At 23.1% G+C, this 27,879-nt stretch overlaps 4 protein-coding genes across 6 annotated transcripts; 2 read left to right on the top strand and 2 right to left on the bottom strand.

Annotated features, from left to right (window-relative positions):
• The first annotated feature begins 45 nt into the window (after window positions 1-45).
• Window positions 46-8,031, top strand: LOC112603599 (protein FAM166B-like). Of its 2 annotated transcripts, none has more exons than XM_025352251.1 (7): window positions 46-136; window positions 336-423; window positions 4,845-4,920; window positions 5,065-5,236; window positions 5,320-5,535; window positions 7,117-7,250; window positions 7,912-8,031. In XM_025352251.1, exons 2-7 carry the CDS (start codon window positions 353-355, stop codon window positions 7,945-7,947), a joined length of 705 nt encoding a protein of 234 aa, XP_025208036.1. In that variant the 5' UTR covers window positions 46-136; window positions 336-352; the 3' UTR covers window positions 7,948-8,031. The 2 variants fall into 2 exon arrangements, with proteins under 2 accessions (XP_025208036.1, XP_025208035.1); XM_025352250.1 differs by having other exon boundaries at window positions 94-266.
• Window positions 8,032-10,535: 2,504 nt separating this feature from the next.
• LOC112603568 (myosin regulatory light chain 2) lies at window positions 10,536-13,468 on the bottom strand. The gene is made up of 5 exons (XM_025352197.1): window positions 13,369-13,468; window positions 11,341-11,568; window positions 11,044-11,227; window positions 10,890-10,965; window positions 10,536-10,826 (listed from the first exon to the last, which is right to left on the bottom strand). Exons 1-5 carry the CDS (start codon window positions 13,369-13,371, stop codon window positions 10,679-10,681), a joined length of 639 nt encoding a protein of 212 aa, XP_025207982.1. The 5' UTR covers window positions 13,372-13,468; the 3' UTR covers window positions 10,536-10,678.
• Window positions 13,469-15,560: 2,092 nt separating this feature from the next.
• On the top strand, window positions 15,561-19,926 carry LOC112603577 (mini-chromosome maintenance complex-binding protein). Its single transcript, XM_025352223.1, has 12 exons — window positions 15,561-15,821; window positions 16,496-16,669; window positions 16,738-16,865; window positions 16,940-17,012; window positions 17,078-17,276; window positions 17,356-17,476; window positions 17,563-17,742; window positions 18,450-18,559; window positions 19,182-19,315; window positions 19,376-19,546; window positions 19,616-19,704; window positions 19,775-19,926. Exons 1-12 carry the CDS (start codon window positions 15,738-15,740, stop codon window positions 19,869-19,871), a joined length of 1,560 nt encoding a protein of 519 aa, XP_025208008.1. The 5' UTR covers window positions 15,561-15,737; the 3' UTR covers window positions 19,872-19,926.
• Window positions 19,927-22,246: 2,320 nt separating this feature from the next.
• On the bottom strand, window positions 22,247-27,773 carry LOC112603548 (uncharacterized protein C2orf42). Of its 2 annotated transcripts, none has more exons than XM_025352166.1 (10): window positions 27,405-27,773; window positions 27,170-27,331; window positions 26,003-26,143; window positions 24,897-25,076; window positions 24,651-24,816; window positions 23,440-23,579; window positions 23,201-23,249; window positions 22,995-23,137; window positions 22,534-22,852; window positions 22,247-22,438 (listed from the first exon to the last, which is right to left on the bottom strand). In XM_025352166.1, the coding sequence occupies exons 1-10, from the start codon at window positions 27,606-27,608 to the stop codon at window positions 22,299-22,301; spliced, it is 1,644 nt and encodes a 547-aa protein (XP_025207951.1). In that variant the 5' UTR covers window positions 27,609-27,773; the 3' UTR covers window positions 22,247-22,298. The 2 variants fall into 2 exon arrangements, with proteins under 2 accessions (XP_025207951.1, XP_025207952.1); XM_025352167.1 differs by having other exon boundaries at window positions 23,204-23,249.
• Between the last annotated feature and the right edge of the window lie 106 nt (window positions 27,774-27,879).

The following is a 27,879-nucleotide window of genomic DNA, read 5'->3' as shown; positions in this document are numbered from 1 at the left end:
TATAAATTACAAATATTAAGTTAATAGATAGCGCTGCTAGTAAATATATAAACTCTCGACCCGTGAATGGATTTCACGGAAGTTTAGAACCGTGGAAAATATCCGAAAGGAGAAAATCTGTATTCAGAACTCAGAAGTAAGTCAAGGAGGAAGCTAGTTTGTTGTTAAACACTAATCTTTACCACAAAAATAATATTGTATAATTGAAAATTGAAAAATAAAAATAATCTTTCATTTTCCACTGTATCATATAAAATTTAATTTAGGTAATTTTTTAATTAGAAATTATTATTATTTAACATGTCTGTACAATATTATGTTATTTTTTTTTTTAGCTAAAACCGAATTTGAAATGGTAATAGAATGTAATAAAAAAGAACGAGAAAAACTTTTCAGTCAGTCTAATGGTGCACTTTTACCAGGGTAAGTTTTTTTTTTATTACTTGCGAGTGTACCTATCACTGTATAATATAGAAAGGCCTACATATTTATAATGCGAAAAATCAATAAAAATGTCTGTTCCGCGTAAGTAGGTACTGAGTTATATGAAACGTTTGCTGGTACTAATTATTATTTACTTATGTGTTTAATTGAAATTTTCTAGTTTTTAGCTAACGCAGTATTTTTAAAAAGAAATTAATTTTCACCCTAATTGGTTTATAGTCAGTGCTCATTTTTTTATAATATGCATTATATTAAAAGACAATTATCAACTATAACGCGAATTTATTCATGCCGAAACTACCTTTTAACGATTTAAAAATGTTATACAAATTAAAATGTTAAAATAATATAACAATTTATACTTTTATTTACCTAGCTATTATTTTACTGTTAAGCCAATAAGCTCATTACGTATTTAAATAGTAGATTATAATAACACGCAACGACTTTTTAAAATTATTTTATTATGAATTAAATTAAATAGTTATATTGTATAATTGTATAGAACCAATTATGTAATTTAAATAAATTATTATTTACATGTTTTAACTTTTTTTAAATTTAAATTTACCAAACTCATTAATTAATTTATGCAATAATTATGAATTATGAATTATGATATTTAATTATAGACATAATATATTATACACTTAGATACTTTGAACCAATTATAGAGGGCATTTTATAAAAAGTTATACAAAAAATATAAATTTTACTTTATTTAAGAGAAAAATATTATCTATTTTTAAAAATAAAAAGTTTGTAATATATGTAAGATTTTTTTATATCCGATAATTATTAACATCAAGAGTATTTTAGTCTTCAATTATTCAATTAATTAATAAACTACGTCACAACACAAGCCACAAGGTAAACAAAAAAGGTTTATCAATAAAATCTGGGCTAAGAAATACGATTATTACTCTTGCTTATGCAGTTAAAATCATTAATATCCATTGCCAGCTTGAAAAATAATTGTTTTGGAACATTTTTATTTTTTATATAAATTATATTTATATAACTAATATTTTCCAATGCCAAAATATCAAAACGTCATGATATTTAAAGTTTAAATTCCATCAGTTTATATCGAATCATTCTCTATATTTTAATATGTTATGTAATATTGTATAAATCTAACGCTGTGATCAGAAAATAAACTTTTTTTAGATAATTTATTTTGTGACTGACTGTGTGACTAATCTGACATGGCGTTGTTTATTTAAAATTATTAAAACTGATCTATGATTTTGAAATATTTTATAAAAAAAAAATAAGGTTGTAACTCATAGTATTTAATTTAATAATAATCGAAAAAACATTATCTCAACCTTTGTGGATACTGTTGTTGAAGACGAGTTTCGTACAACATTTTAATGTGCTGCATAATAAAAAAATAAATAACATTTAATTAGGAATTTAAAAATTTTAAATATCTTAGTATAATAATTGTTCCATTGTAATACTTATAACCTTAATAATAAAACTTATAAAAATTAATAAAATGATTTTATACATTAATGTGGTTTGTGTGCGTGTATGATGTAAATAAATTGTGTTCTAAAATAACAGAAGTATAGGTGCAACTTCTTATTTTTATAAGTAATTAATAATTGCTTTGTTTAATATTTTAAATAGATAATAATTTTAAATTATAATTTAAAATTATAAGTTTTTAAAATTGATAAATTTTTTTTTGAATCTTATAAATATATTTAATATTAATATTATTGACATGCGTTTTAATTCTATATTGTTTAGCACTTGCCATTTAATGCTTGTATATTATAATACTAGAATACAAAAATTGCCTAATCTATATATTATTATATTTTTTTTCATTTTAATTTACTAAAATAAACTTATAATATACATAATATAGGTAATTCATAACCTCATAGATATGTATGTAAAAATGTTAAGACTTTTGATAATTTACGCAATATAATATATTCAAAAAATGTTTAAAACCATCCTTTAATGTAAAAACTAGTCATATGAAGTAATGTCTTATTAAATAATTGTATAATAATTTGTTTTACCGATTAGAAGATAATTCATTAATCGTATTCAAACTCGAATTTTATGTAACTTTATACTAATATTGTATAAGTATTAAGTATATTTAATTGCTGTATACAACAGTAAATACAACAGTAGATAATGAACAATTTTTAAAAAAATAAAAATGTGTATAATATGACCCTGGCCTTGGCAATCATAATATATTATTCTATACTTATTAGGAGTTAACTATGTATTCAAAACTTCCATATTCGAAGTCGTTATTCACTCCAAGGTGCATGGCTATACGGATACATCCTTAATACACTCGAATTCTAATAATATATATCCACACATACATAATTATTCGTGAGACATGCTCACTCTTAGATTTTTCCATCATTTGAGGAGTATCCTGTGGTGATATAAATGCTACTATTGCTACTGCTAAAGGAAATAATGTTTTTACACACAATTTCAAGTAGGTATAGTGTACTCAGATGGTTTTTACAAATTATAAAATTATAAAAATGTATAGTTATTATTTAAATTTTAAAACTATTAAAAAACTTTATTGTTTATTTTTACAAAAATTCTATAAGAACTTAAACACACGCACAACGCTTGTGATTATTCATGCTAGTATATAATTATGAATGACTTAATATGAATAACAATTAAAACAGTAAAAACATTTAGTATAAAATATCTTAAATACCTATAGCAGTTATAGCTATATAACCAAAATTAATCTTATCATATAGGTAACAATAAATTAGTTACGAAAATATTTTGTATTGTACAGTCCAGTTATTTTAATTACTTATTTCCGTGTTTTAATGTTTTATGTGTGCGATTTAAGTATTTAACGAATATAATATTCGTACATGTAGGCTGCAAATGAATTAAAAGAAAATTTTTCTTTTCATACTTTATAGCAAATGGTTTTCTTAGATCTCACTTTCTTAATTATGTCAGCAACTATAGCGAATGTAATTAGTAATGGTTCATAGCAATTTTCTAACAAATTATTTTTATTCGTTACGCATATTATTGATTTATACAATGTGAAAATTTCTATAAAAACATTTTTACAGTGTTCTCACTTATTTTTATTTACACATTTCAACTTGTACTATAAAATGTGGATTTAATGATAATAAAATAGGTAGTTGTATGTCTTCGTTAAACAAATTTTGAAGTATTATTTAACAAAAAATGTGACAATTCCATTTTGACCTTGGTGAAAATCTCAGTTAAAAGTACCTATACCTTTTTACCATTCCGTGTCAACTGCTTGTTAGTTCGTTATTGTTACTTGGCCCTGATACTGGTACTACCAGCTACTCTTATTTATTCCGCCATTATAATACATATTATTATACAATATACATCATATACCTATAAAAATACTAGTTATGTAAAAGTAGGTATACATTCCTTATTTCCCTGTCTTTTAGATACTTATAAAAATATTATAAAAACGTAAAGATAACGTCTAATTATTTTAAATATAGGCACCTATATTTTTATCATACTTTTTTTTTAAGTATACTTTCTATCATTTTTTATTGATTTGTAGATATTTTGTAAATAAGAATATAATAACACGTTTGAAACAATTGAATTCTCAATAAGAAAAAACGCCAAGTTATTAATTATTAGGTTTTAATGAAGTATTTATATTCTTTTCAGTTTAATAATCAAACTTAATAAATTAGTAACCCTGGCCACATGTGTACCAACTATAAAAAATATATAATTAACTTAACGCTTTTTCTAATTGTTTAATTATTATAAATTTATAAATTCAAATATTCAAATTAAATGTATATTAGGTGAATAATTAAATTTCTTATATAAATATGTTATAGAAAATATTATCTGTGTGTCTATGTATATTACTTAATAAAATTATACATAAGATGTGTATATTATATTTGAGTTATAGAATATTTTCAAATATTTTGTAGTTTATTATAACACATTATTACTTATGATATACGTATAACAATACAAAAATAAGTGCTCATTAAATCTATATTTTAATTATAAATTCATAACTTGCTGATTTGATAAAAATTGTTTTCCTTTTTTCTTCATTCAAACATAATTATAGTCAATACAGCAGGTACAAATTTAAATTATTTCATGTTAAAAGTGGGTAACTTAAAAGTGGATCGATAAGATTAACATTGTTTTATTATACCCAATAAGCTTACCTACCTATTATATATATACACGTAAATTATTTATAAAGTTTTATCTAATTTTAAACTCTAAATATGCATAAAATATATTATGATATATACTTAACCATAATAATATATTAATATAAAAAGAATATTCATATAAAATAGTACTAAATATAACATATTTAGTTTTGTATTGTTTAGGTACACAGGTCATTGTCCAACATTAAAATTCCGTTTTGGAAAACGATATGGAGCTAATACTTTAGATATTATTCAGGTTTGAATAAATTAATATATTTACACATTTATATAATATATTTACACATTTATATAATATATTTATATTACTAAAAATAACATTGTAATTTTTTTTAAAAATATATAGGTATAATATAATTTTAATTAATTTTATAAATTTAAGGAGCTTCGTGAGAAAGGAGTATTAAAACAATGTGATTTAAAAAATGTGTATTTGAGAAATAGCCCAGTAGATGAATTACCTCCAAAACCAAGCATAAATGATTTAAAAATAAATATTGACAAAGAACAAGAATCTGTCAATAATTATCAGAGATATATTTTAGGCTATACCGGTAAATTTATTAATTTTCTGTTCTCTGTAAAACGTAAAACTTGACCAAGTAATTATTTATTACTTATATTATGCTAATTATAGGATATATACCAGGGATGCATTTTCGGTATGGCAAAACTTTTTGTAGACTTGCCCAAGAATGTGAAGACAATATGCTTGTCAAATTATCTTCAGAACAAAGTCGAAAAGCTATTGATAGACCTGTTCGTTTTTTGCCTCCAAAAATGGTTCCAGATAAAGCCAACATGCGTCTACAACATACTTTGAATAAATATAAAAGAAGCAAAGATTTTAAAGGTAAAAATTAAGTAATAAATAAATTATAATATAATCATAAATAATTTATTAATAAAAATAATATATCAAGAACCGGAATCATTTAAAATTAAAACGATTTTTTCTCATAAAACTTTATCTCAGGTATATTTTTAAAATCGAAAAACTTATAGCATGAGTATAGTACCTTTCACACATATATTAATGAGTTTATATTGGTTTAATATTATTTATTTATGTATTTACAATACGCAATTTGATAAATTATACAAAATAATAAAAACATAAAATTTAGGTATATGTGCATTTATTAAGTTAGTTAAAAGTACTTTAATACATTTTTGACAATAATTGTATTTAAATATCATATTATGTACTGTTTTCATTCTAATATATAAGTAGGGTTGAGATTTGAAGACAATTAATGCCTTTTTTTTTTAATTTTTAAATGAAAAAATGGTTTATTTAATTTCTTAGGCAATATATAAACATATTTTTTGCTTGGCCTTTCACTCATAAATTAATTTTTTTATAATCGTTAATAAAATGCCTAATAACTAACTTTTTGTTATAATTCAAAAACAAATATTCATAAATACTTAACATTTTCACCAAATGTTTATTGTATCATTTTATATTTACGATCGAATTTTCAAAATATTTTGATTCTTTTTGAGCTATTTATAAAAATTAGAATTTTTTTTATTTTTATAAATGTCTTTAAAAAATTATTAACAAGATAGATATGTTTGAAAAATCAAAACAAAATCTATTGTCACAATATTATTATCTTACACGCTTTTAAACTTGAAATTTGACAAAATACTTTAAAATCTCAAAAATGTAGTTAGAAATTCATAAAACTTTTGTTTTTATATCTAAAATTTTAAAATTCAGCACAAGATTCTTTATTAGTATTTCTATATTAGTTATATCTATATAAAAATATTAAAAATACATGGGCACCATTTTTTTTTATTATTCATTTAAAGTTAGAAATTTAACAAAATTCATCAAAATCGTATACAAGTCAAAAAATCATAAAAACAATTTGTTTTATATCCAAAAATTGAAAATTGAATATTTAAATCATAAAATCTAATATTATTTTTGATAGAAATTTTAATTATAATTTATAAACTTTATTCGTGAAAACTTAAAACTATATTTATATTTTATTATTATGAATTTTACTATATCTAACGAAATTTTCTATTTATTTTAAGGTATTATCTGTTTACACTATGAACCTTTTTTTTATTATTTATATTATTTTAATATCTAAACATTCTGAATTCTATTTATAAGAATTTAGTTCTACTATATTTAAATTATAGACATGTAAATATAAATTCAAAATTAGTAAAAAAAATTCATATAGGTACACATTTATTTAGTTGATTAAAAAATCTAAACTATACCTATATCTGATAACTTATCATTTAATTTAATTAATATAAACTCGTATATTTTCAACTCTTGTTAGAATTATATTAATTTCTTTCTTTAATTGATTTTTAATTTAATTTGACGCAATTAATGTTGTACTATGTGTTATGAATTTATGATTAAGTTAATAATTATTATAAATTTGTTTCCTAGATCATAAAGTATCTTCTGAATTACCACCTATAGCTGGTTATACAGGTCATATTCCAAGACTCAAAGTATCTAATATTTCAGTGAGCTTACCTTTTCATCACTCAGCCAAACTCGGATTGTCGGTTTTGAAACAAGTAAGATTGTATTTAAAAAGTAACCTTTAATCATAAACTAGCAAATATTCATATTATCACATCAAAAAAATTAGATTATTGAATAATTCATAACATTTTCAAGTTAACCATGCAGGTATCTATGGCTTGAATATTTAATACAATAAGGGCCTTATAACTTATATTTTCAACTTTTTATTTCCTAGTATTAAGACAAAAAAGTATCAAAATTCCATAGATTAAACCGTTGTGTGTTTATAAAAAAAAAAAAATTGGTGATTTAAGTATATTTTACTGTAAAAAGTGTAACAGATTAGATTACAGGCCCAATAACATAAAAAAAAGACAAATGATTATATCATATCGCTCTGTTAAAAATATAATATTATTTTGAGAGCCTTAAGCTCTCATCAACCTCATTGTCGGTCTCCACCTATAAGTCTGAACTTATAAAGATTTACACATATAAAAAATATAAAAATAATAATTGTATACGATAACCTTGAAATTAATTGTTTCCATATTAATATAATATTGTAGTTACTAAATGAATTGAACTAATTGTTTTTTTGCGTAAAATTCATCGTATTATACAAAGTTTATTTAATAATATTATCAATAAATATGTAAACAATATTAAATTTAAAAAAACACTGAACATTATTTATTAAATATTTTTTAGGATAACGGAAATGCTGTCAAACAATATACTAGATAGTTTATAAAGAAATGTTTTTTGTTATTGTTTATCTTCTAAATAGATATTGTATAAAAAATAGTTTTTCCTAAATTATATTTATAATCTATAAAACGTTTACACGATTATTTATTTATTTTTTTTTTTTTTTGTTATGTTTATATTTATATATGCAACCGTTATCTAAATAATAAATCATTTAAATGTTAATATCAATTTAGATAAAGTGTTGTAAATGTTTAACTGAAAAAATAATGATGTCAATTTATTTATAATGAATAAAATCTATTTAATCTATTACTTCTTCTCAATATTTTTCTGAAAAGTATTGATATTTTATTTATTAATGCTAAATTAAAAGATACGGTTTCCCTGGATCGTTTGGATGTGGCGTCTTGACGTCCATGTAGTTACACTATTTGATGACGCCCCAGTTAGATTAGATTTTCCATACTTTAAATGAATTTTATGCACAGTACGGCATGTACCTACATTACATACAGAAAATATTTTTTCAAGTTTATTTAAATTTAAATTTATACTAAAATTTTTTACTGGCATTTATATGAATAAATAAGTGTTATTTATTCATTTTTTACAATTTCTAAGTAAGAGCTGGTTTTAATTACTTATATTTTTGTATATTTTTTATAATAAATTTAATAAACATTTTCTTGTAGTAACATAAGGTATTTTGCCTTTTTGATATTGTGCTTTTCATCTGATAATTAAAGCATCTTTTTATCCATCTTAAAATTTATAAAAGTACTATAAACGTATATATATATATTTATATATACAGCACATAGTGGCTACCAATGAAAATTATTTGTCAACAATTTTTAGTATAATAGTTTATAAATTATAGAATATAAGACTTATGAAGAGCTAGTTTTTTTAGTAATATAATTATGTTCAAAATGAGGAATACTAATATAATAGTATAAATAATCGCAATAAATTTGCAAACAGGCAATATTTTACAATAACAAACATACTTCAGCGAGTGATAAACACCTTCAGATCTCAGCCGACTTTTAGATATTATAATCACAACATAGAATAAGAATCGGGTACACTTTTGCTACTCATTACTTTATAATAAGCAAAGATCATCCACCAATATCCTACAGTCTATAGTTCTATACATTTCAAACACGTACCATAGTAAAACACATATTTGAAGAATACTCCAGATAGTATGTTAACACATACTAATTATTTATTGTAAATACTATATTTTTTTACCTTACCTGAAAAAAAAATATTCACTTATAATAACCTTAGTTTTTGAAGTCGGTAAATTTTTTTTTTTTTAAGTACCTAGTTATTGTATCATTGCTCTACTAGTTATAAGAAGTAAGTGGTAAGTAAACCTATTTACGTAAAATATTCGAAAATATCCAGTTAATGGTATATAATTAAATGATATTTGAATTGAAACTAATTTAAAAAGTCTACTACACAGTAAACTGTAATTAAAGACAATTTCTAAACCTCAAAAAAAAAAAATTATCATTTTTAATAAATTAAATGTACGTCTTATATAAGAACTTTAAATAGATATAAATAACACTGCGGTAAGGCAGAACAACGTACGTGTATCGTCGTTTTCTCGTATTTTTTTGAGTACATCATGGACTCCAATGTGGCTACCAGAACTGAGTAAAAGACAAAGAAGCCTACGAACCATATCACTTTACATATACGAGTATATTGCCTATTGGACCGTATCCAGAATAAATGATATTTGCGGTAATGTAACTGTCGAGCGGTTAAATCGGATCAATCTTTCGGACGCCAATTGTAGATGCCAGCAACCATACAGTTTATAGTCGTTAAGATGCCAGATATGTGACAATAAACGACTAGACGTTAGTAGTCACCAACCGTCTGACAAATTAATATAAGAGTATTTCTACTATTCCGGTCGTTAGTAACGTGCGTACCAATAGCACCCTGCAAACGACGTGGTTCTGGAACATTAAGGTTGAACCATCGGAAATTAATGTAAAAACGATTTTTTTGTTTTTTAATGTAGAAAATACCTTACCTAAAAACAAACATTATTGCTAATGGTTATCAATGGTGACAGTCGACAAACTTAATCGCACTGCAGCAGATGATAAAATAATATTATATTATGTATGTGGCTATATTAAATTTTTAATTTTTAGACAGTATATATTCAACACATTTAATATTTACCTAAACTATCGCTCCCATTTCTTTTATAACAAAGGTATTATGTGTACATAAGTACAAAAAAATGTAAACGTTATAATATAAAGCTTCTATTATACCTTTTACGTAGTACGTACCTAATGCAGTAATGTCATTAATATTGAATAGATAATGTTTAAGTATATTCAATATTTGATATTTTAGTATATTTTTATGTATATAGTATTCAAAAACAACGAATGTCGATGAAATAATAATATCTAGGTGTTTTTTAACGTTTTACACTTCAGCTCTATAGAACCAAGATTATATTTTGTATTTGTGTACATAATTGTACATAAATATGTTAATCGTATTTTCTGAATAAGCGCAATACACGACGTAAATAAGGAATAATAATAATAAGGAATAAAATACAAAGTTAATTAAAGAGAGGATTTCCTTTTTATTTCGATATTAACTTTCGTCAAATTATTCATTTGTTACCTACCAATTGATACACAAGTTGGATAAAATCAGGGATATTAAATAAATTAAAAACTGGTTATTGATTTAAAATAAATACAAATTATTCGTCGTCACCAGATCCCAAAACCATGGAGATGAGGTCTTCGGTGTCGATCATACCTTTTTTGTCAATTTCCATGTTGTCAAATGCATCTTTGACTTCTTGATTGGAGAATTTATCACCCCAGTTTAATAGACCGTACCTCAGCCTAAAAATACAATTATCGGTTAAAAATCTTGACCTTCAAAAAATTTTAAAGGTATATACTCACTTTTCGCTGTCGATTTTACCATCGACATCGAACGACTTGATGGCAGCAATAACAGTCTCATCGTCGTCGGTTTGACCTAATAAATACATTAAATTATGATATTAATTTGTATTATAATATGGCATCTTATTGAAAATATTAACAATTCACTGACCTCCATCAGACATTCTAGCTGCAAACAAGGTCAACAGTTGGGTGAAGTTTACTGGGCCAGAAGCTTCGCTTAACATAGCTTCGAGTTCAGGGTCTGTGACAAGCTTGCCTACTTTGTCCCAAGTGGCTCTCAAGTCCTCTTTGCCCAAAATGCCATCTTTATCCCAGTCCATCATCGAGAAACCCTAATCAATAAATTAATTATAAATTATAAAATAACCATTTATAAATCATAAATATTCTATATGATTATAATATATTATACAGTATATGACAATTAATATATTAGGTATAATACCTCTTTGAATTCGGCCACTTGTTGGGTTGTGAACATAGAGAATACATTACTGCCAGACCTGCGGACTTTCTTGGATGAACTTTTACGGCTGCTGTGTTTTGTGCTGGAATGAGAAGGAGGTGCTTCGGGTTCAGCTGCTGGTGCTGGTGCTGGTGCTTCTTCCGCTGGTGCGGCTTCTTTTGGTTCTTCCTTCTTTACCTTCTTCTTCTTTACCTTCTCTTTGTCAGCCTAAATAAATAATAAAAGTTTATAATATTTATATATCATATCTATCAATGAAAGTATTAAAAAAATCTCCGATTTAAAACTATTAAATGTTTTTATTTATAAATGTATAATATATATGAATATGCACCTATATTATTTAGAGTTATTTTTAAATATTATATCTAATATAATATGTAATATATTTTAAAATGTAATAATATTCAAACAAATTCTACAATATACACAAAATCTGTGTATTATTAATTGATACAGGATAATATAGATGTACACATAATTTATTAAAAATAATTTTCCAAATATTTATGAAAAAGTGAAGTATTAAAATGATTACTTTATTATTATTTAAAAATTACTAAGTATAATTTATAACTAGGTACTTGACAAAATATTACTATAAACGCCCTTCTTTCTGAGTTATATACACAAATTCCAATAAACTAAATATGAATAATATACACTAATATTGCATGTCTTATGTACCGGTCAGAAATATTTTATTAGATATTATCTTCAATATTTTCTAATTTTTTATTAGTATAGTGTCTCATCTATTATTATTTCAGGCAGACGAATTCATTAAAATTCCTAACTTTAGAAATACCTACAATATAATTTGGGAACTTTGCCAATGTGATGTCATATACGTGCCATATTCTAAATATAAATTTAGCCAAGTCCAGATAATGAGCAAAACTTATTGCCAACTCAATATTTAATTTAACATATTTAAAAATTCTATTTAAAACAAAACTTGAATATGCCTGAGTTAATTATAAAATTAAACATATTTTTATTAAATACAAAATGTATTACACAAGAGCATTGAAAAATTTCATAATTATCATAAATAATCAAGTTAAAATGATTTTAAATTTAGATTATACAAGTATAATAAATAATAAATGGATATACATTTTCATTTTTATTTTGTTGTATAGTTATTGCTTATTAATTGTTATACAATGAATTGTTCATTGTATAATTTACTAACGTTTTACATACCTAATAATAACAATACATATTCTAAATTGTTTTTAAACTATTATGACTGTGGTATTACTGGTCTTGGACTATTTATGTGTTGAATATAAAAAAAAAGTGTATTAATATAAATTCGTGTAGCTCTAATGAACAAGTCATTTCTGGCAAAGTATAATTAAAAACAAATATATATTAAACATTCTATTTGGTATAGATAATTGATAAATAAAAAATAACTAAATTGAATACATGTTTTTAAATATTTTTTACCTATACATTTGTGAACATGTAATTTAATATGCACATGATACATTTGATATTATTATCAAAATCAAAAATTTTAATGTATAAGTATCAATACATGGATAGTTTGATAAAAATTTTTCATTTCTTGTTATTATTTTTCATGAACGATTCAAACAAATATTTTCTTTTTTATTATACAATGAAATTTAAAACACTATAATATTGAATTAGTTTTTAATGCCGTTGTACATTTATTCCCTTTTCCTACGACTTATAAGATATTATTTAATAGAACTGAAATAAAAATTAGTTATTATTAATTTTAAAAAACTTATCAAAACCTATATCACTGATAAATACCTTTAATGTACCTATTTAATATTATGCATTTAATACATCATATTTGATTTATTATTTAATATACTATAATATAATATTAAATTTATTCAAATAAGTTATATCTAAGCATCATACATTATTATTTTCATTTATTAAAACTTATTTCAAATAATTAAGTTTAAATTATTTAAGAACAAGTTTAAAATATTAGGTAATATAGAAACGTGTACTAACCATATTGTTTGTTTTCTGTTGTCGGTATTAATGCCAAGAGAAGGTGAACACTACTGAGCTACTGGACCCAAGCTGCTTGTGGTTCTCGAATCGCGCAGGTTTAAAAATACAATATGTATCGGCTAGCGAAACACTAAACTTAGCCATACTCAGTCATATGGTGCTCATGTTTTATTTAAACTCTCATTTGCTCCCCACTTGTCCCTTTCTATTAATTACGCATATTGCCCTATAACAATTTTTTTTGGCATCTCTATCATAATATTCTCATATTTACTTTTAGAAAACGAATAACTTTCTCTAACACCCTTAACTTATAGGTTAATGTTTTCATTTGACCTATTACTCGAATTTACTATCTTTATAGGTAGGTGGTTATATTATAAACATAGGTAGGTACATCAAAATTATTTATTTCTATAAGGTACTATTTTTAATGGGAACTAGTTTATTTAAATAATATATTGAAAACAAATTTTTTGTCTAATAAGTAAATAAGTTCCATTATGTTTAGTAGTGAATCTTTATCCTCATTATAATGATGCCGCAACGTCCTAGTGTATTCTGAATATTTTGAAATGCTCTGTTATAATATTAAACAATTATTATCTATATGTTTTGCATAATTCTATCATATCATAAAATAAAGTAAAGACTTTTTTTATACTATAATAATAAAAACTGTATTATCTACGCTTCATTTATGTACCTGTATATGAAGTAAAGTGTGCACTCGTTTATTATTTTTGTAAATATAAAGCCTATCATTAAACTTACCTTTAATGTTCGTGTAAAATATTTATTTATCAAACAATTCATAAAAATACTATCCATATTTATATACAATAATAATATTGAATTATAAAAATTGATTTATACACAGATTAATATTTGTTTTATAATTTGTGTCTAAATCCTATCCTTATTTATTAATTTATTTATAAATTAATAGGAAATAAACACGATTTTCTACAACTATATACAGTGTTAAACCATAACTTTTTAAAAATACTAAGTGCACACATAACACATGTACCTATATTTAATAGGTAGTTAAATTCAAAATATAACTAACATTGTTAAGTATCAAACAATATAGTCTCATACCTACATAAGCACAATTTAGAAATGATGCATTAATAATTATACATAGAAGCTAAACTAGTTTAAATAAAAACAAGATCATCTTAAAAATTTTATATCTGGATACTATACAAATTAGATATACTATACTTTAAATTAGCTCTAGGTCTTGAACATTTTTAAAAAGCTATCTATAAAAGGTAATTATGTGTATAAGGGTATTGCCCTTCAGCACGTATTTTATATAGGTACATTATTTTGTAATTAGGTAAGTAAAATAATAGTAACTGTGTTGTTTGTTCCAATTATTTATAAATATCTTAAATAATTGGTGATTTTTATAACCTTAAGGTCCTTAACGACATTTTAATTTTCACATAATATGATATAGATATATTTTTTGGTGATACTTCCTTTAAAAAATTTTAGATACGCCATAAAGTGTGGTTACAGAAACTTAGTTTGGGGGGATGCTAGTTCATAATATTCATAATAATATACTATAGGTCATAGGATATTTTATATTATTATAGTTTATCTGTACTTACAGTAGGCAGGTATCGATAATATAGATACATATTCCTAACTACACACTTGTAAGTTGTAGGTAAGTGTCAATAATATTTGATGTTTTAATAGATATGTTTTTAACAATATATACCTATATATATATTTATACATTATTTTTTTTAATACGGTATTGGAGGAGGAGGCAAATTTATATTCGTCCCTGTACGTCACTGAGATATAACTAGGTAACGATTTAAATTGAAAATAATCGTTGGCCTTATTATTTTTTATAAACGTTTGTATAATGCAGTAAAATAGAACATTTGATTTTTTTCTGCCAAAAAGTGTAACTATTCAACTATTCGAGTGTACAAGTGCAAAATTATAAAAATAGATAAGTCATAAAATACAAAGACCCATTAATGGACTTTTTATTTAATACCACTTACGCTATCTACCAGTTATGAGGCTTTATCCGTACTATCAATCCATTATTTTTATTAAGCCAAAAATTGATCCATGGATTAAACCACAATATTTGTAATCTACATTGTGGCGATAAACAAAGAAAAAGCGAGGGAAAACTTTAAATTGATATCATATTGCCTTAAATCTGATGAACATTTGTTAATAAGGAATAGAATATCTGCTAACATAACTGAAACGTCTGAAACTCTAAAATTTTAATTGATCGATCATTAATTTATTGATTTTTTGCTCTTTACATTTATTACGACTATAGGATCTCACCAGCTTATTACTCACTCAGCACAGTTATGGATACATGGACTGCTGATATTTGGAACGACAATGAAGACGAATGTAAGAAAACTCTAAATGGACCAGGAAATTGGGAAAAGGTAATTTAAATTAATTATTAGTCGATCCGCAAAATAATTATACGTTTATGAATAGAAACAAAATGCATATGAATTTATTTTAAGCACATATTTTGAGTAAAATTTTATGAATAAAACCTAGCCACCTTGGAAATGTTAATTTAATTATATTCATAACTTGTAACATGAAGTTTTAAAACTGACAAGACTAAAACATGAATGATTTTTATAAAATTTATAATTTTACTTCAATTGTAATTTTAGATGCACTTTTTTAAGAGAAAAATAATAATGGACAACATATTCATTATATGTTATTAAAAATGAAATTATCTAATACCTAGCTATGGAGTATAGAATGTAACATAGAATTTTTGTTATGAAAACCGCTAGTCTAATTATTCTATGATAATTCCTCTTATAACATTTGTTGATTTTAACTTTAAATTATAATTTTACAAACATGACTAATTAAAAAAGTGTTCTTAGATATCTTTCCTAATTAATATCTTGTCTACTAAGTTGGTAGTTGGTACAAATATAAAATATCTAGTATTTTTTAATTGTAGGTATCTAACATTAATTTAAATATTTCTTGGGGTCTGTTTATTAATTACTATACAACTTTTACTTTAGGTATATTTAACACATTTATTTTATAATAAAAATCTTATGAAAACAATTTTACTTTTTAGGTACCTTTATTTGATAATAAAATAGCTCTTGGAAGTTTTGTGCGATTTAAAGGAATGATACAAGATATGTTAAATCCAGAATATTATAGCAGCAGTTTTAAAATAATCAATTCTGAAAATGAAGAACTTATTTCACGTAAAGCAAAATATCATGGCAGTACTAAAAATATTCAAGTAGCAATAAAAATTTACAAAAAAAAAAAATGTATAATATTCATTCAAACAGTTTATTAATTTTACAGCCTGGAGAAGAAGTTATATTTGGAGATACATTGATGGAACGACAGATTATTGCTTGTATTCCAATTCCAGGATTAAATGAATGGGCCAAAGATATATCTAATACAGACCAAAATGTTGAAGCTCAACTGTATGTAAATAATTAAATACTATTCACAAAATTAATAACATTAAATCATTATTGAAGTATAATTTATGATTTAGAGAAGATAATATGAATAAACGTATTCGTCTTGATCCAGCATGTCAAAATTACTCAAAGGAAATATTTATTTTTGTAAGAATAACTTTGTTGTTTTGTCATCAATTTCATCATTATATTGTATATTATGTATACATTAGGTATACCCTGAAGATATTGATACCAATGAACTAAAGGTAAACCAAATCGTAGAAGTTGTTGGATTTCTTGATCGACGTACAGTTCAAGAAGATGATGGAAATCTACAAGAACAATCTTCAATAGTTAAAGAAACGTATTGTATACATGCAGTTCAATTAAAATTACTAAAATCCATAATTTCAGATAATGAAGAAATGAGTGAGTTATTATTTTTATTTACTTAGCTTATATTATTTGTATAAGTAACTATTATAATGCAAATAAATTTATTAAACAGATAATTCAATCTGGAATGAAGCTTCAAACATTCATGCAGAGTTAAAATTGGTATTAACTCAAGCTTTATTAGGAGATTCTTTAGTGGCTGATTATTTATTATTTTATCTTATATCTACCTCGTATGTATAATTAATGTTAAATATTAAAAAAAAAATTCTATTTAATTTTTACTGTAGTAATGTTATTTTTTTTTTTTTATACATAGTTATAATAGACAACACAATTTGGTTCCTGGAAAATTCTCATTAAACATTCGTGGAATTCCTGAAAATATTGGAAAAAACTACACAAAACATTTATACTCGTTGATTTCTTATTTGGTTGTTAAAAGTGAATATTTACCAATCCAAATACACACTTTGAACAACATGGATATGATTCCAAGGTAATATATATATATATATATATTTTATTATCTATCTTATACAAAGTATTAAAAAGTTTAAATATACTTTAAACTATGTTTATGCACATAATGTGCTTCCAAACTTGCAAAAAAAATTTATATTATTATTTACTATGATGATAGTTATATTCAGTACAGGACACCAGTTAAACCTCAGATCTTCTATTAATTAATATTACTAATTTAGTAACTTCGAAGTTGGTATTTTGTAATTCACTAGTTTTCAACCAATATGCATTAAACATTCTTATTGTGCCTCAAGTGTTAAAAATGTTAAATCATGCATAGTTAATTTAGATTCTAGTACTTCTTAATCTAAAAAAACACATTGGAACAAAATGCACGATTAAATCATTTTTTTTAAATATTACCTTATAGTTTTGTAATAAAAACTTAACTATGTTTGTAGAACAACTATTAATACAACTAAAAATTATATGTCTGTAACTTTTAATGTGCTACTACAATTTGTAAAAAAAATAAAATGTGCTGTCTTTTAAGTTAGGTTGATCAACTTAGTTGTAGTCAATAAAAATGTTTAAGATAGTAAAGTGATATTAGATATTATTATAAATATATTTATTTATATTTTGTTTAAACAAATTATCTTTATTATGCATTGATGAATTAGATAATAGTTATATAATGCTATAAATAAGTAAAATTGTATTTTTCTTTTTTTTTAGAAAATGCTATACTTCCAATAGATTATTGAATGGGTTCTTACAACTATCAGATAGAACACATTTGGTCTTGGATGAAACAGATTTACAGCCTGGAAATTTGGATCAAAAAGGTACCAAATTTAATTTGTTTAAATACTATTTTATTATAATTTCAAAATATCATTTTAAATTAAAAAATTTTTTCCTAATCAACGATTAACTAAACTAAAAAATATGCATTTTAATCCATTTTAGTCTAAAACAATAATTTTATTATGTCGATGATAAAAAAAATCTGATGTATAATATTTGAATTCGATATAAAGTATTATAACAATTACTTATTGATACTTTTTTGTTTGGGTGATTAATATATTTCAGGATTCAATATTATTTTTGTATAAAGATAAGACTTGAGTATTTATTCATGTTTATATTAATTTAGGAGGTATTTTTTGTAGTTTTGAACATACCATACTACTTTTGCACTTATACAAACTTGCCTAAACTCATCTTTTTTTTAACTCCCCATTTATTTGCTTAAAGTTCAATAGTTTTATCATTTTTATTATTTTTATAAGTGTTCTATTTAATTTTTATTTATTCTTTCTTGCAGTTTTCACTTAGTTATCTTTTCCACATAATAGGGTTTTACCAGGCCTGCTTCATTAAAAAAAAGTTTTAGGATACAACAATATTACTGTTGTTGATAATTTTATCTTTTTATTAATTATGAACTATGGTTTTTCTCAGGAATGCTAAATTTTGAAGCTCTGAAAAATATAATTTCTAATCAACAAATGAAGTATGATTTCACTTATTATGGGATGGATTATGAAACTCAAATACCAGTATTGACATTATCTATTGGAAAATCTATTTTACCTGTAATTTAATAAGTTACTATTATATTTAAAATGTAAACTTAATAACATGTTTAATTTCAGTTTGATGTTGATATTGTATTGAAACCAGACCCATCTTGTTCTAACATTGAAGAGACCATGAATTCAGTACATGACTACCTAAAAAGTCAGTTACATCTTTTGGATAAATTGAGAAAATATATAGCAATAATTTCTACATTTCCTTTTACCTATGATGAAAGTATTTTAAAAGTAAGTTAATAAATATAAAATTGTTGTGAAATAGTATAATTTATTAATTCATTTTTATTTTTTATATAGGTAATTGAAAATGATTATGTAGAGATGCGAAAATCTGATCCCAAAAATGTTTCTGGTGATGATTTACATCGCTTTATGATGATTTCAAGGTAAGTTATAAAACTTTTAACTTAAATTTAACTAGTTGTTGTTTCCTTAATCAATTATTTTATTTTATAGATTGATTGCTTTATCTTCTGGAAAGAATGAATTTAATATAGAAATTTGGGAAAGTGGAAAATCATTAGAAAAACAACGTAATCTACGAAACAAGTAAAATATACATTGAATGTAATGAATAATTTATTTATTTAGGTTATTAAAAACAACTAATAAACATTTTTAAATATTCAATAAAATTGTTTTTATATATAAATAGCTATACATTATAATATACTAATAAATAAAAAATTGTACATATTTTTTACAATTCATTGTGTTAAATTTAATAATGTAAATAATATTGCATTATTTTTAATAAATACAATAAATAATAATAATTCATATCACAACATTAATGTATTTTCATTATTTAAAATTTTTTAAATGGGTATATTATACATATGTCATCTCCGTTCTCTTATCAATTTATTTCCAGAAATTTATTTTAATTCTTTATGTTTCATTGGATTAATACCAGCATCTTTTAATTTATCTTAGTAAAAACAATTTATTTGGTTTGTTGTTTTTTCTTTTGGCCATGCTTTTTAGAGTTTATGATTCAAGTCTTGGATATGTAATATAAATAAAAAATTGTATTCTCCTTTTTTATTCTTTTAAGTAAACAATTCTTTTGTGTAAGAGCAGAAGTTTAGTGAAAAATCTAGATTTTATGTATAGTTGTACAAAAATTTGAAACTCCATTGACAATTAAAATTTTTTTATGTAACTTTGATTTTTAGTTTTAGAATTAATTATAGAATAGATTATTCTATTTTAATAGTATATTGGAATATAGAATTTCATTAATATAAACCATCAAAATATTTATTTTTTATTTTAGTAATATTACGGTATGACTTAATCTATTGTTATACACTTAAGACTGAATTAAATATGGCTTATCCTTATTAGCCATATTATATCAGTTATATCGGAATTTACTTAAATCAGTTTAATGTTTAATGGCCATAAATAAGGTTAAAATTGTATTTTTTAAATTTATGTGTCTACTTAAATCAAACTAAAAATAAAACATACCATACATTTTACTAAAATGAATAACTTTTTAATTTTACCAAACAGAGATCGTATTTATTAAGAATAAAATACATTAAAATCTCTAATGTCGACATTTGACTTAACCCATGTTGACTGTGTATAACAAAATTAGTTAATAATCTAGTTTTTACACAATATCTAACATAATATAATGTTTAATATTACTAATAAATTAACAATTCTGTAAGTTGATTAGCCAGGGGCTAGTTGTTTATTTAATATTTTTCTAAATATATTTGAAAATAATGATTGATTATTGTATTTGAATAAAAAAGTAGACTTTAATTTATTAAAAAAGTTTTCTAAACAAGGAGTCACCAAATGGTGATCTTTAAACAAACTTTAACTTACCCACAAACAAGAAATTGATTTTTAATCTATATAAACTAAATGAAATTTTCATGAATTTTGATTTTGCCATAAGTTTCTTTAGATAAATGCGTAAATATGATAGTATTAATAAACACCAAAAATTTTTTGAATTTCTTGAGGGAACCTTAAAAAATATTAATTGGTTAGTCCTAATCTTAATAATTGAGCAAATATTAGAAAAAACACCAAAATCATAGGTCTATATAAAATATTAATCATAAGTAAAAAAATGTATATCAATCAAATTAATTATTGATAATGTAAAATATGTTTGACATAATATGTACAAGTAAAAATCAACAATATGCCAGGCTAAAATGATGTTTTCTAATATTGACAATATGTAAATTTTGTAAATTGAAACATTGACTTATCGGTGCAGTGTTATAAAATAAAGATTTTACAATTTCCAAATACTGTTTGATTTGAATCTAAAGATTGTAAGGTATTTAGGTACCTAAAAAACCTACACAAAATGCTGTGATCAATATTTTATTATTATATATTAAGTATGATTTATAAAAAAAACAAATTATCTAAAATACTTATGGATTAAGATTTATATATGATACTGGGAAATTTACCAAACGATTTGAACACAATCAGTGGCATGTCTAGCAGGTAGACTTGGTAGGCCTAGTCCTATCCTGGTTTTGAGTCCATATTCCTTACAATACCTAAAGTGTGTATATTGTACAAATTTAATTTTTCTTATAACTGGGCCTGTCCTGAATTTAGATCCTAGACATGTCTCTGAACATAATAAAAAAATTTAAACTTTGATAGGGCAAAAATATAATTTATATTACCCATATTTTAAATATGAATATAATTCCAAACATAAATAAATTACATAATATATATATATATAAACAACATTGTTATAAAGATAAAAAACAAAAAATGGATACATAATATAAACATTTAGTCAAACAAGGATTGAGAAAATAAAATATTTTGCAGTTTTATAAAAGTATACAAAAAGAGCATCAGTATTGGAATAAACTTTTAAAACATCTATACTTATACACATATATTTTAGATTTTTAAGTTACGTACTCATAGATATTAGTAATTTAATATATTATGAAATTCAAAATAATATATAATATTAATAAATATTTTCTTTTGGAGGCATATGTCCATATTTGAATGTCAGTCTTAATTCACCAATCTCAGTTATAGGAAGAACATCAGGAATCCATTCAATAATAAATGGTATTGGTTCTTTTTGATGTTCATTGACAATACCTAAAAAACAAAAAGCTCTTTAAATATTATTTCTATAAATAATAATTATTATACATTAACAATAATTCGTACAACTATTGTTTGTATGTACTAACCAACTTTAAGAAATGTTTTCAAATCATTTGGTTGTATTGGTTGATGAGATTTATCTGTTGATATATTGTCATACTTTTCACGCTCAAAAGCTTCATATGTACCATCTATGTTTTTTATGAAACTGCGACTAATATTAAGAGGTACTAAAGAAGTTTCAAAAATTTTCTTCACTAGCATTATATTAGTAATATGCCATGTATATTTTGTGAATGTGCCTAAAGGTAATGAGTCACGCTTCATAAACACCATAGTATAATTAGGTAAACGTTTTTTTTCAGAAGCCACACACATGCGTTCTCGCAAACATTCAAAAAACATCTATAAAAAAAAAAATTTCTATAAATATTTTTTGTTTGATATAACAAGAAAGTTTTAGAAATATACATTAATATTTTAACTGAATATACAATTTTGTTCTTAATTCTAAATAGAACAAATCATCAACAAATTTATTACTAACCTTATGAATATAAAACACCATGGTTGGTGGATTACCATCAAATTGATAATGCATTTCTTGATTAATGCGTTCTGTAACGGAAGAAATCCATTTTTCAAAACTTAATACTGGATTAGGATTTATGATTTGTGGTTCTTCATGACCTAGATAAAATGTATTTAAAAAATTAAAATATTTATACTAAAATAAAATAATTGTTATCATACTACTTTTCTTCTTTACTCTTGAATTGTTTTGAGACTTTTTAGATCGTTTCTAAAAAATAAACAATATATTTTTTTAATACTAGCAAAATATGGAACAACAGTATTAAATATATTTTAAATTTTTAAGTTCAAAACAAATAGTTTACGTAGTTTAAGATATATCATTTATTAATTATTTTATTAATTAAGAACCAGGAAAGAATATTAAATATGTTAAATATTAAAATTAAAATCAATACTTTTGATAATATATTTGGAATTATTCTTTGATATTTAGGAGTAATGCTTTCTAAGACGCAAGTTTCACTAGTAATAATCATCTGATCATCAAAAAATGTGACTGGTCCATTACTTTCTTCTGCCATTGCAACCTGGACATCTAAAACAAACATTAAATTTTTTTATTTTTTTTTTTCTTGAAACAATTAACTGTAAATTACGATGGTAAAAAATATTAGTAAGACAAGCGATTACATTTTATAGAGAATGTAATACCTACATAAATTATGAAAATAGCAAATCTTTTCTTTCAAGAATTTATCAGTTGTCATTTATACTATTATCAAGAAAGGAATAGGTACAAAGGTTTATAAATAATTTTAATACCTCAGTGGTTTTTGCTAATATCCCCCCCCCACCACTACATTATACACTATTGCAATTTTTGGCAGCAAATCATTTATTTCTCATGTTTATATATTTATTAGATAGTAGATTTAGATAAATACGAGAGTACGACAAGTATTTCTTACACAACACTGTAGGCTACACAGTAATCACTAACTAGTATACACACTAGATGTTTACGCTGTTTACGTTTGCAGTATCCTTATAATATATTAATATGTCTTGAGTACAAAATAATTTTTTTAGTCCATTAATTTTAGTTGGAAAATATTTTAAAATAAAAAAAACTACCTAGGACAGAAACTGAAAATATTAAAGCAGAATGTGTTCTCTACATTGACAAAAAAAAAAAAAAACAAATAAAACAACACTTTAAGATCTACATCAAATTTTTGCAATTTTCTGTACATAAATAAAATTTTAAAAAAATCATATGAGTAATTTTTTCAAATGTATGGAGTATGGAGTATCTAAATATTTAAAATGCAAGTATTGAGTATCGAGTATCTAAATACTTAAAATTTAAGTATCAAGTATCTAATATCTCAATACTCCAAATTTAAATATCTAGTATTTAGTATCACTATACTGATTTTTGAGTATCTTGCCCATCCCTGGACACAGTACTACAGCAGTATAAACTGTCATGTTAAAATAAGTATTAAGACTTTTAATAGTGGAGTACAGAAATAAATTAAAAAACATTATAATAAATAGAACTTCCAGTTACTTTATCATAGTAAATTTAAATTTGTAGTTTCTTAGTAAAATTTTATTATGCAAGACTAGGCACTTCTTATTATCTTTAAAATAATACACTTACTTGGTAAATTGTCAAGTTGAGCAATAGTCGCAGACAATGTAGAAACAGATACAAAAGGATTAAGATTTTTTTCAAACTCTTGTACCATATATCGAGAAGTTGCTATAGCACTTAAACATGCAATGTAATGACAACAAAAGTATGTATTTAAATCTGGAATTTGATCCTAACAAAAATAATGTTTGATATAAATAGTATAATAACATATTGACTATAAATATAAATTATAATTTATCAAGATATTACCATTTGATCAACTGTAACCAATGTAGTAGTACAACAAAAGCATCTATTGTATTTTCCAATGATACAATGCAAATAGCCCAAAGGGTTTTGAGTAGAAACTTTGCATCGAACAACAAATATATTTTCTGATACACGTTGTAAATATGGTTTTTTTTTATCAATAAAATTTGTCCATACTTCCTGAATTAAAAAAATTAATATATTACAAACAACCATTTTATAGTTAAATAGTCTTATACCATACAAAAAGTTTTTGAGTAAAATAAAATTAAAAGATTTATACTAGTTAAAAAAAATCTGTAAAATTTCTTAAATATAAGTTTTAATTTGTTTATTATTAAAAAAGTTCTATCTAATGTGGTTATTGATACTAGTCTACAAAAAATTTGAATTAATTTATGTATATTATGAAAAATATTTTTATTCCATAATGAAAGTGCATCAATTGTGGTTATTGAAATTAGATTCAGTGTTTATTTAGAATTTAGGACTTTTCAACTAAAAATGTTTAAAATATAAATATAAGTATGCAATTAAAATTAACAGATGATTATTTTGTTTTATCAATAATTATGAAAACAAATTGTATGATTAAAAATTAAAATTAAATAAATAAATGTATTTATTATTAATTATTAGAGTTTGGAAATGACTGAATTAAAATTATTAAAAATATGCAGTTAAAATTATAGAAAAACCAGAAAAAAATAGAATATATATATTAAACTATAATTTAAAAAAATACACAAATTTGTCAAGTATGTCTCTTTTGTAAAACATAACTTAATATCTAAAAGTGAAATTTTTAATTTAATTTCATAAAACTAATTTATAACATACCAAGGATTTTCTACAACTATTACAAAAAAACCACACAAAAGTGAGAAATCCCAAATCTTACTAATAGGTTTGTTTTTAATAAAATTAGTTGTACAATAGATATTTATATATTGTGGCCTATAAAAGATATATAAACATCTATATAATTAATTTTTTAGAGAATCTTATTTTCCATATTATTTTGATAATTTATTATAATCTGTGTAAAAATCCACCATTACAATATGTGGGTATCAAAAGTTGACTGTATAAATAAAGCAACATACTTGTTTTACATTTTGAGGAACTCTAAAAGATTCTAAAACCTGTTGGTCAATTTTCAATGATACACCAATTGTATTACAATCAAAACAAGTATCTATATGTTTGCAGGGTTCACTTTGAATATTTGTATTTAAGACGCTTTCCTATAACAAATAATATTTGTAAATTAAATTATTTTATAACTTATAACTATTGAATTTTAAGTAAATTATAATAGTTTTCATACCCATATGTTTTTGCAACTATATAACTATTAAATATAAAGTGTAAGAGAACCATATTCATAAAAATAGATATTGTTAATTAAATAATAAATGGTGTAATCTTGAATTTAATAAACAATATTACAATAATTTGAAGACTATTAACTTAAAATATTAAAATAGTTCATTTTTAATCATTTTTATTAATTATGAATACACAAGGAATTATTTTCTATACTTTAGTGTTAAGATCTAAGCAATAAACATCATTATTAAAGTTATACTACATTATATTATTGTTTTAAATATATTTTATAAGTAAGGTTAGGATGTTTGTAAGTTTTATATTATATATTACTTGTTTAGCGTATCAATAGTTATATTGAAATATTAAATTTTATAATACATATATATATAAACATTTTTAAATGTATTTTTATAAATTTTAAAATACAAAAAAACTAATTTTTATCATTAAATTTACTTGTACAGGTGCTTATTCACATTACACAAGTGGTGTTAAACAAACTTTTACATTCACCTATAGGCAATATGCCAATATATCATATAAAGGTATTTATGTTGGTATTACAACTTACATTAATATGATTTTTTTTTTATTAATTATCTTCTAAAAATGTAAAGTGTTTTGAATAAATTATGAATTATGTGTTTTACAAAATTATAAATATTTAACTCACAAACATCCTAACCTTACAAATAAGAAATTATAAAATTTAAACATTATTTAAATACATTTTATCAATATTTTTACAAATCCTTAAATTGAGAGTATTTAAATGTCTAGCAAATATTTACATAGGGAGTTGATATTTAAAAATATATGTTAAAATATGTATTGGAAAAATATTTAAAAAAAAAATCAAAATAAGATAAATCAATAAGCTGCCTAATATTAAACAAAATATGAGTTAACAACTATTATAATAGAATAATTAAACTTGCATGACATTTCAGGACATTATTATCAAATAAACGACCACCACAAGAACGAACTAAACAAATTCCAATATCTAGTTTGTTAATTTCTTTGTTTTTAGTATCAGGAAAATGGATGAATCCTCTTTCTTCAAAATCAATATTTTCAGAAGATATGTAAGAAAAAATCTGAAATGTTTAAAAATGTTAACACTAAAAATTTGTAAGTTGCTAATTTAACAAGTCTAAGTAGAGAATATACCCAAGATGAAGAAGGTGTAAGTAGACGACACACTTCAGATGGTGAAACTCTTTTATTATTTGGTTTTAATAACACATAACATGTCTTGCATACCACAGTTCTTGTTCCATTATACGTTCCACATGATGGACATTTTTTCACACCTCTTTTGGTTGATCTGCCCAAATCAGATAGTAGAGCTTTAATTTTATTTGAATTTGCCATTGAATACTATTCATGAAAGTACAAATTTCACAGCATTTGCCATTTGGCATACAATGATGTTTAATGTCAACGCAATAATATCGCCACGAGTTAAATTATTTTCATAAGCGTTAAATAATACATTTTAATGTACCTAATATGTAAATATAATAAGTAAAATTAATATATAACATTATTATTTATTAATACTAGTTGTAATATTTAATATTTATTTTATTTGAAAAAAATTAACTTCATTACTTGTATTATCAGTTTATTGAACTTTATCTCT

Source organism: Melanaphis sacchari, unplaced genomic scaffold, assembly GCF_002803265.2.
Source record: "Melanaphis sacchari strain LSU unplaced genomic scaffold, SCAv2.0 Contig10_pilon_pilon, whole genome shotgun sequence".
Taxonomy (NCBI): domain Eukaryota; kingdom Metazoa; phylum Arthropoda; class Insecta; order Hemiptera; family Aphididae; genus Melanaphis; species Melanaphis sacchari.
Note: the sequence above shows the minus strand (reverse complement) of the source record. Positions and strands in the feature narration are given on the sequence as shown.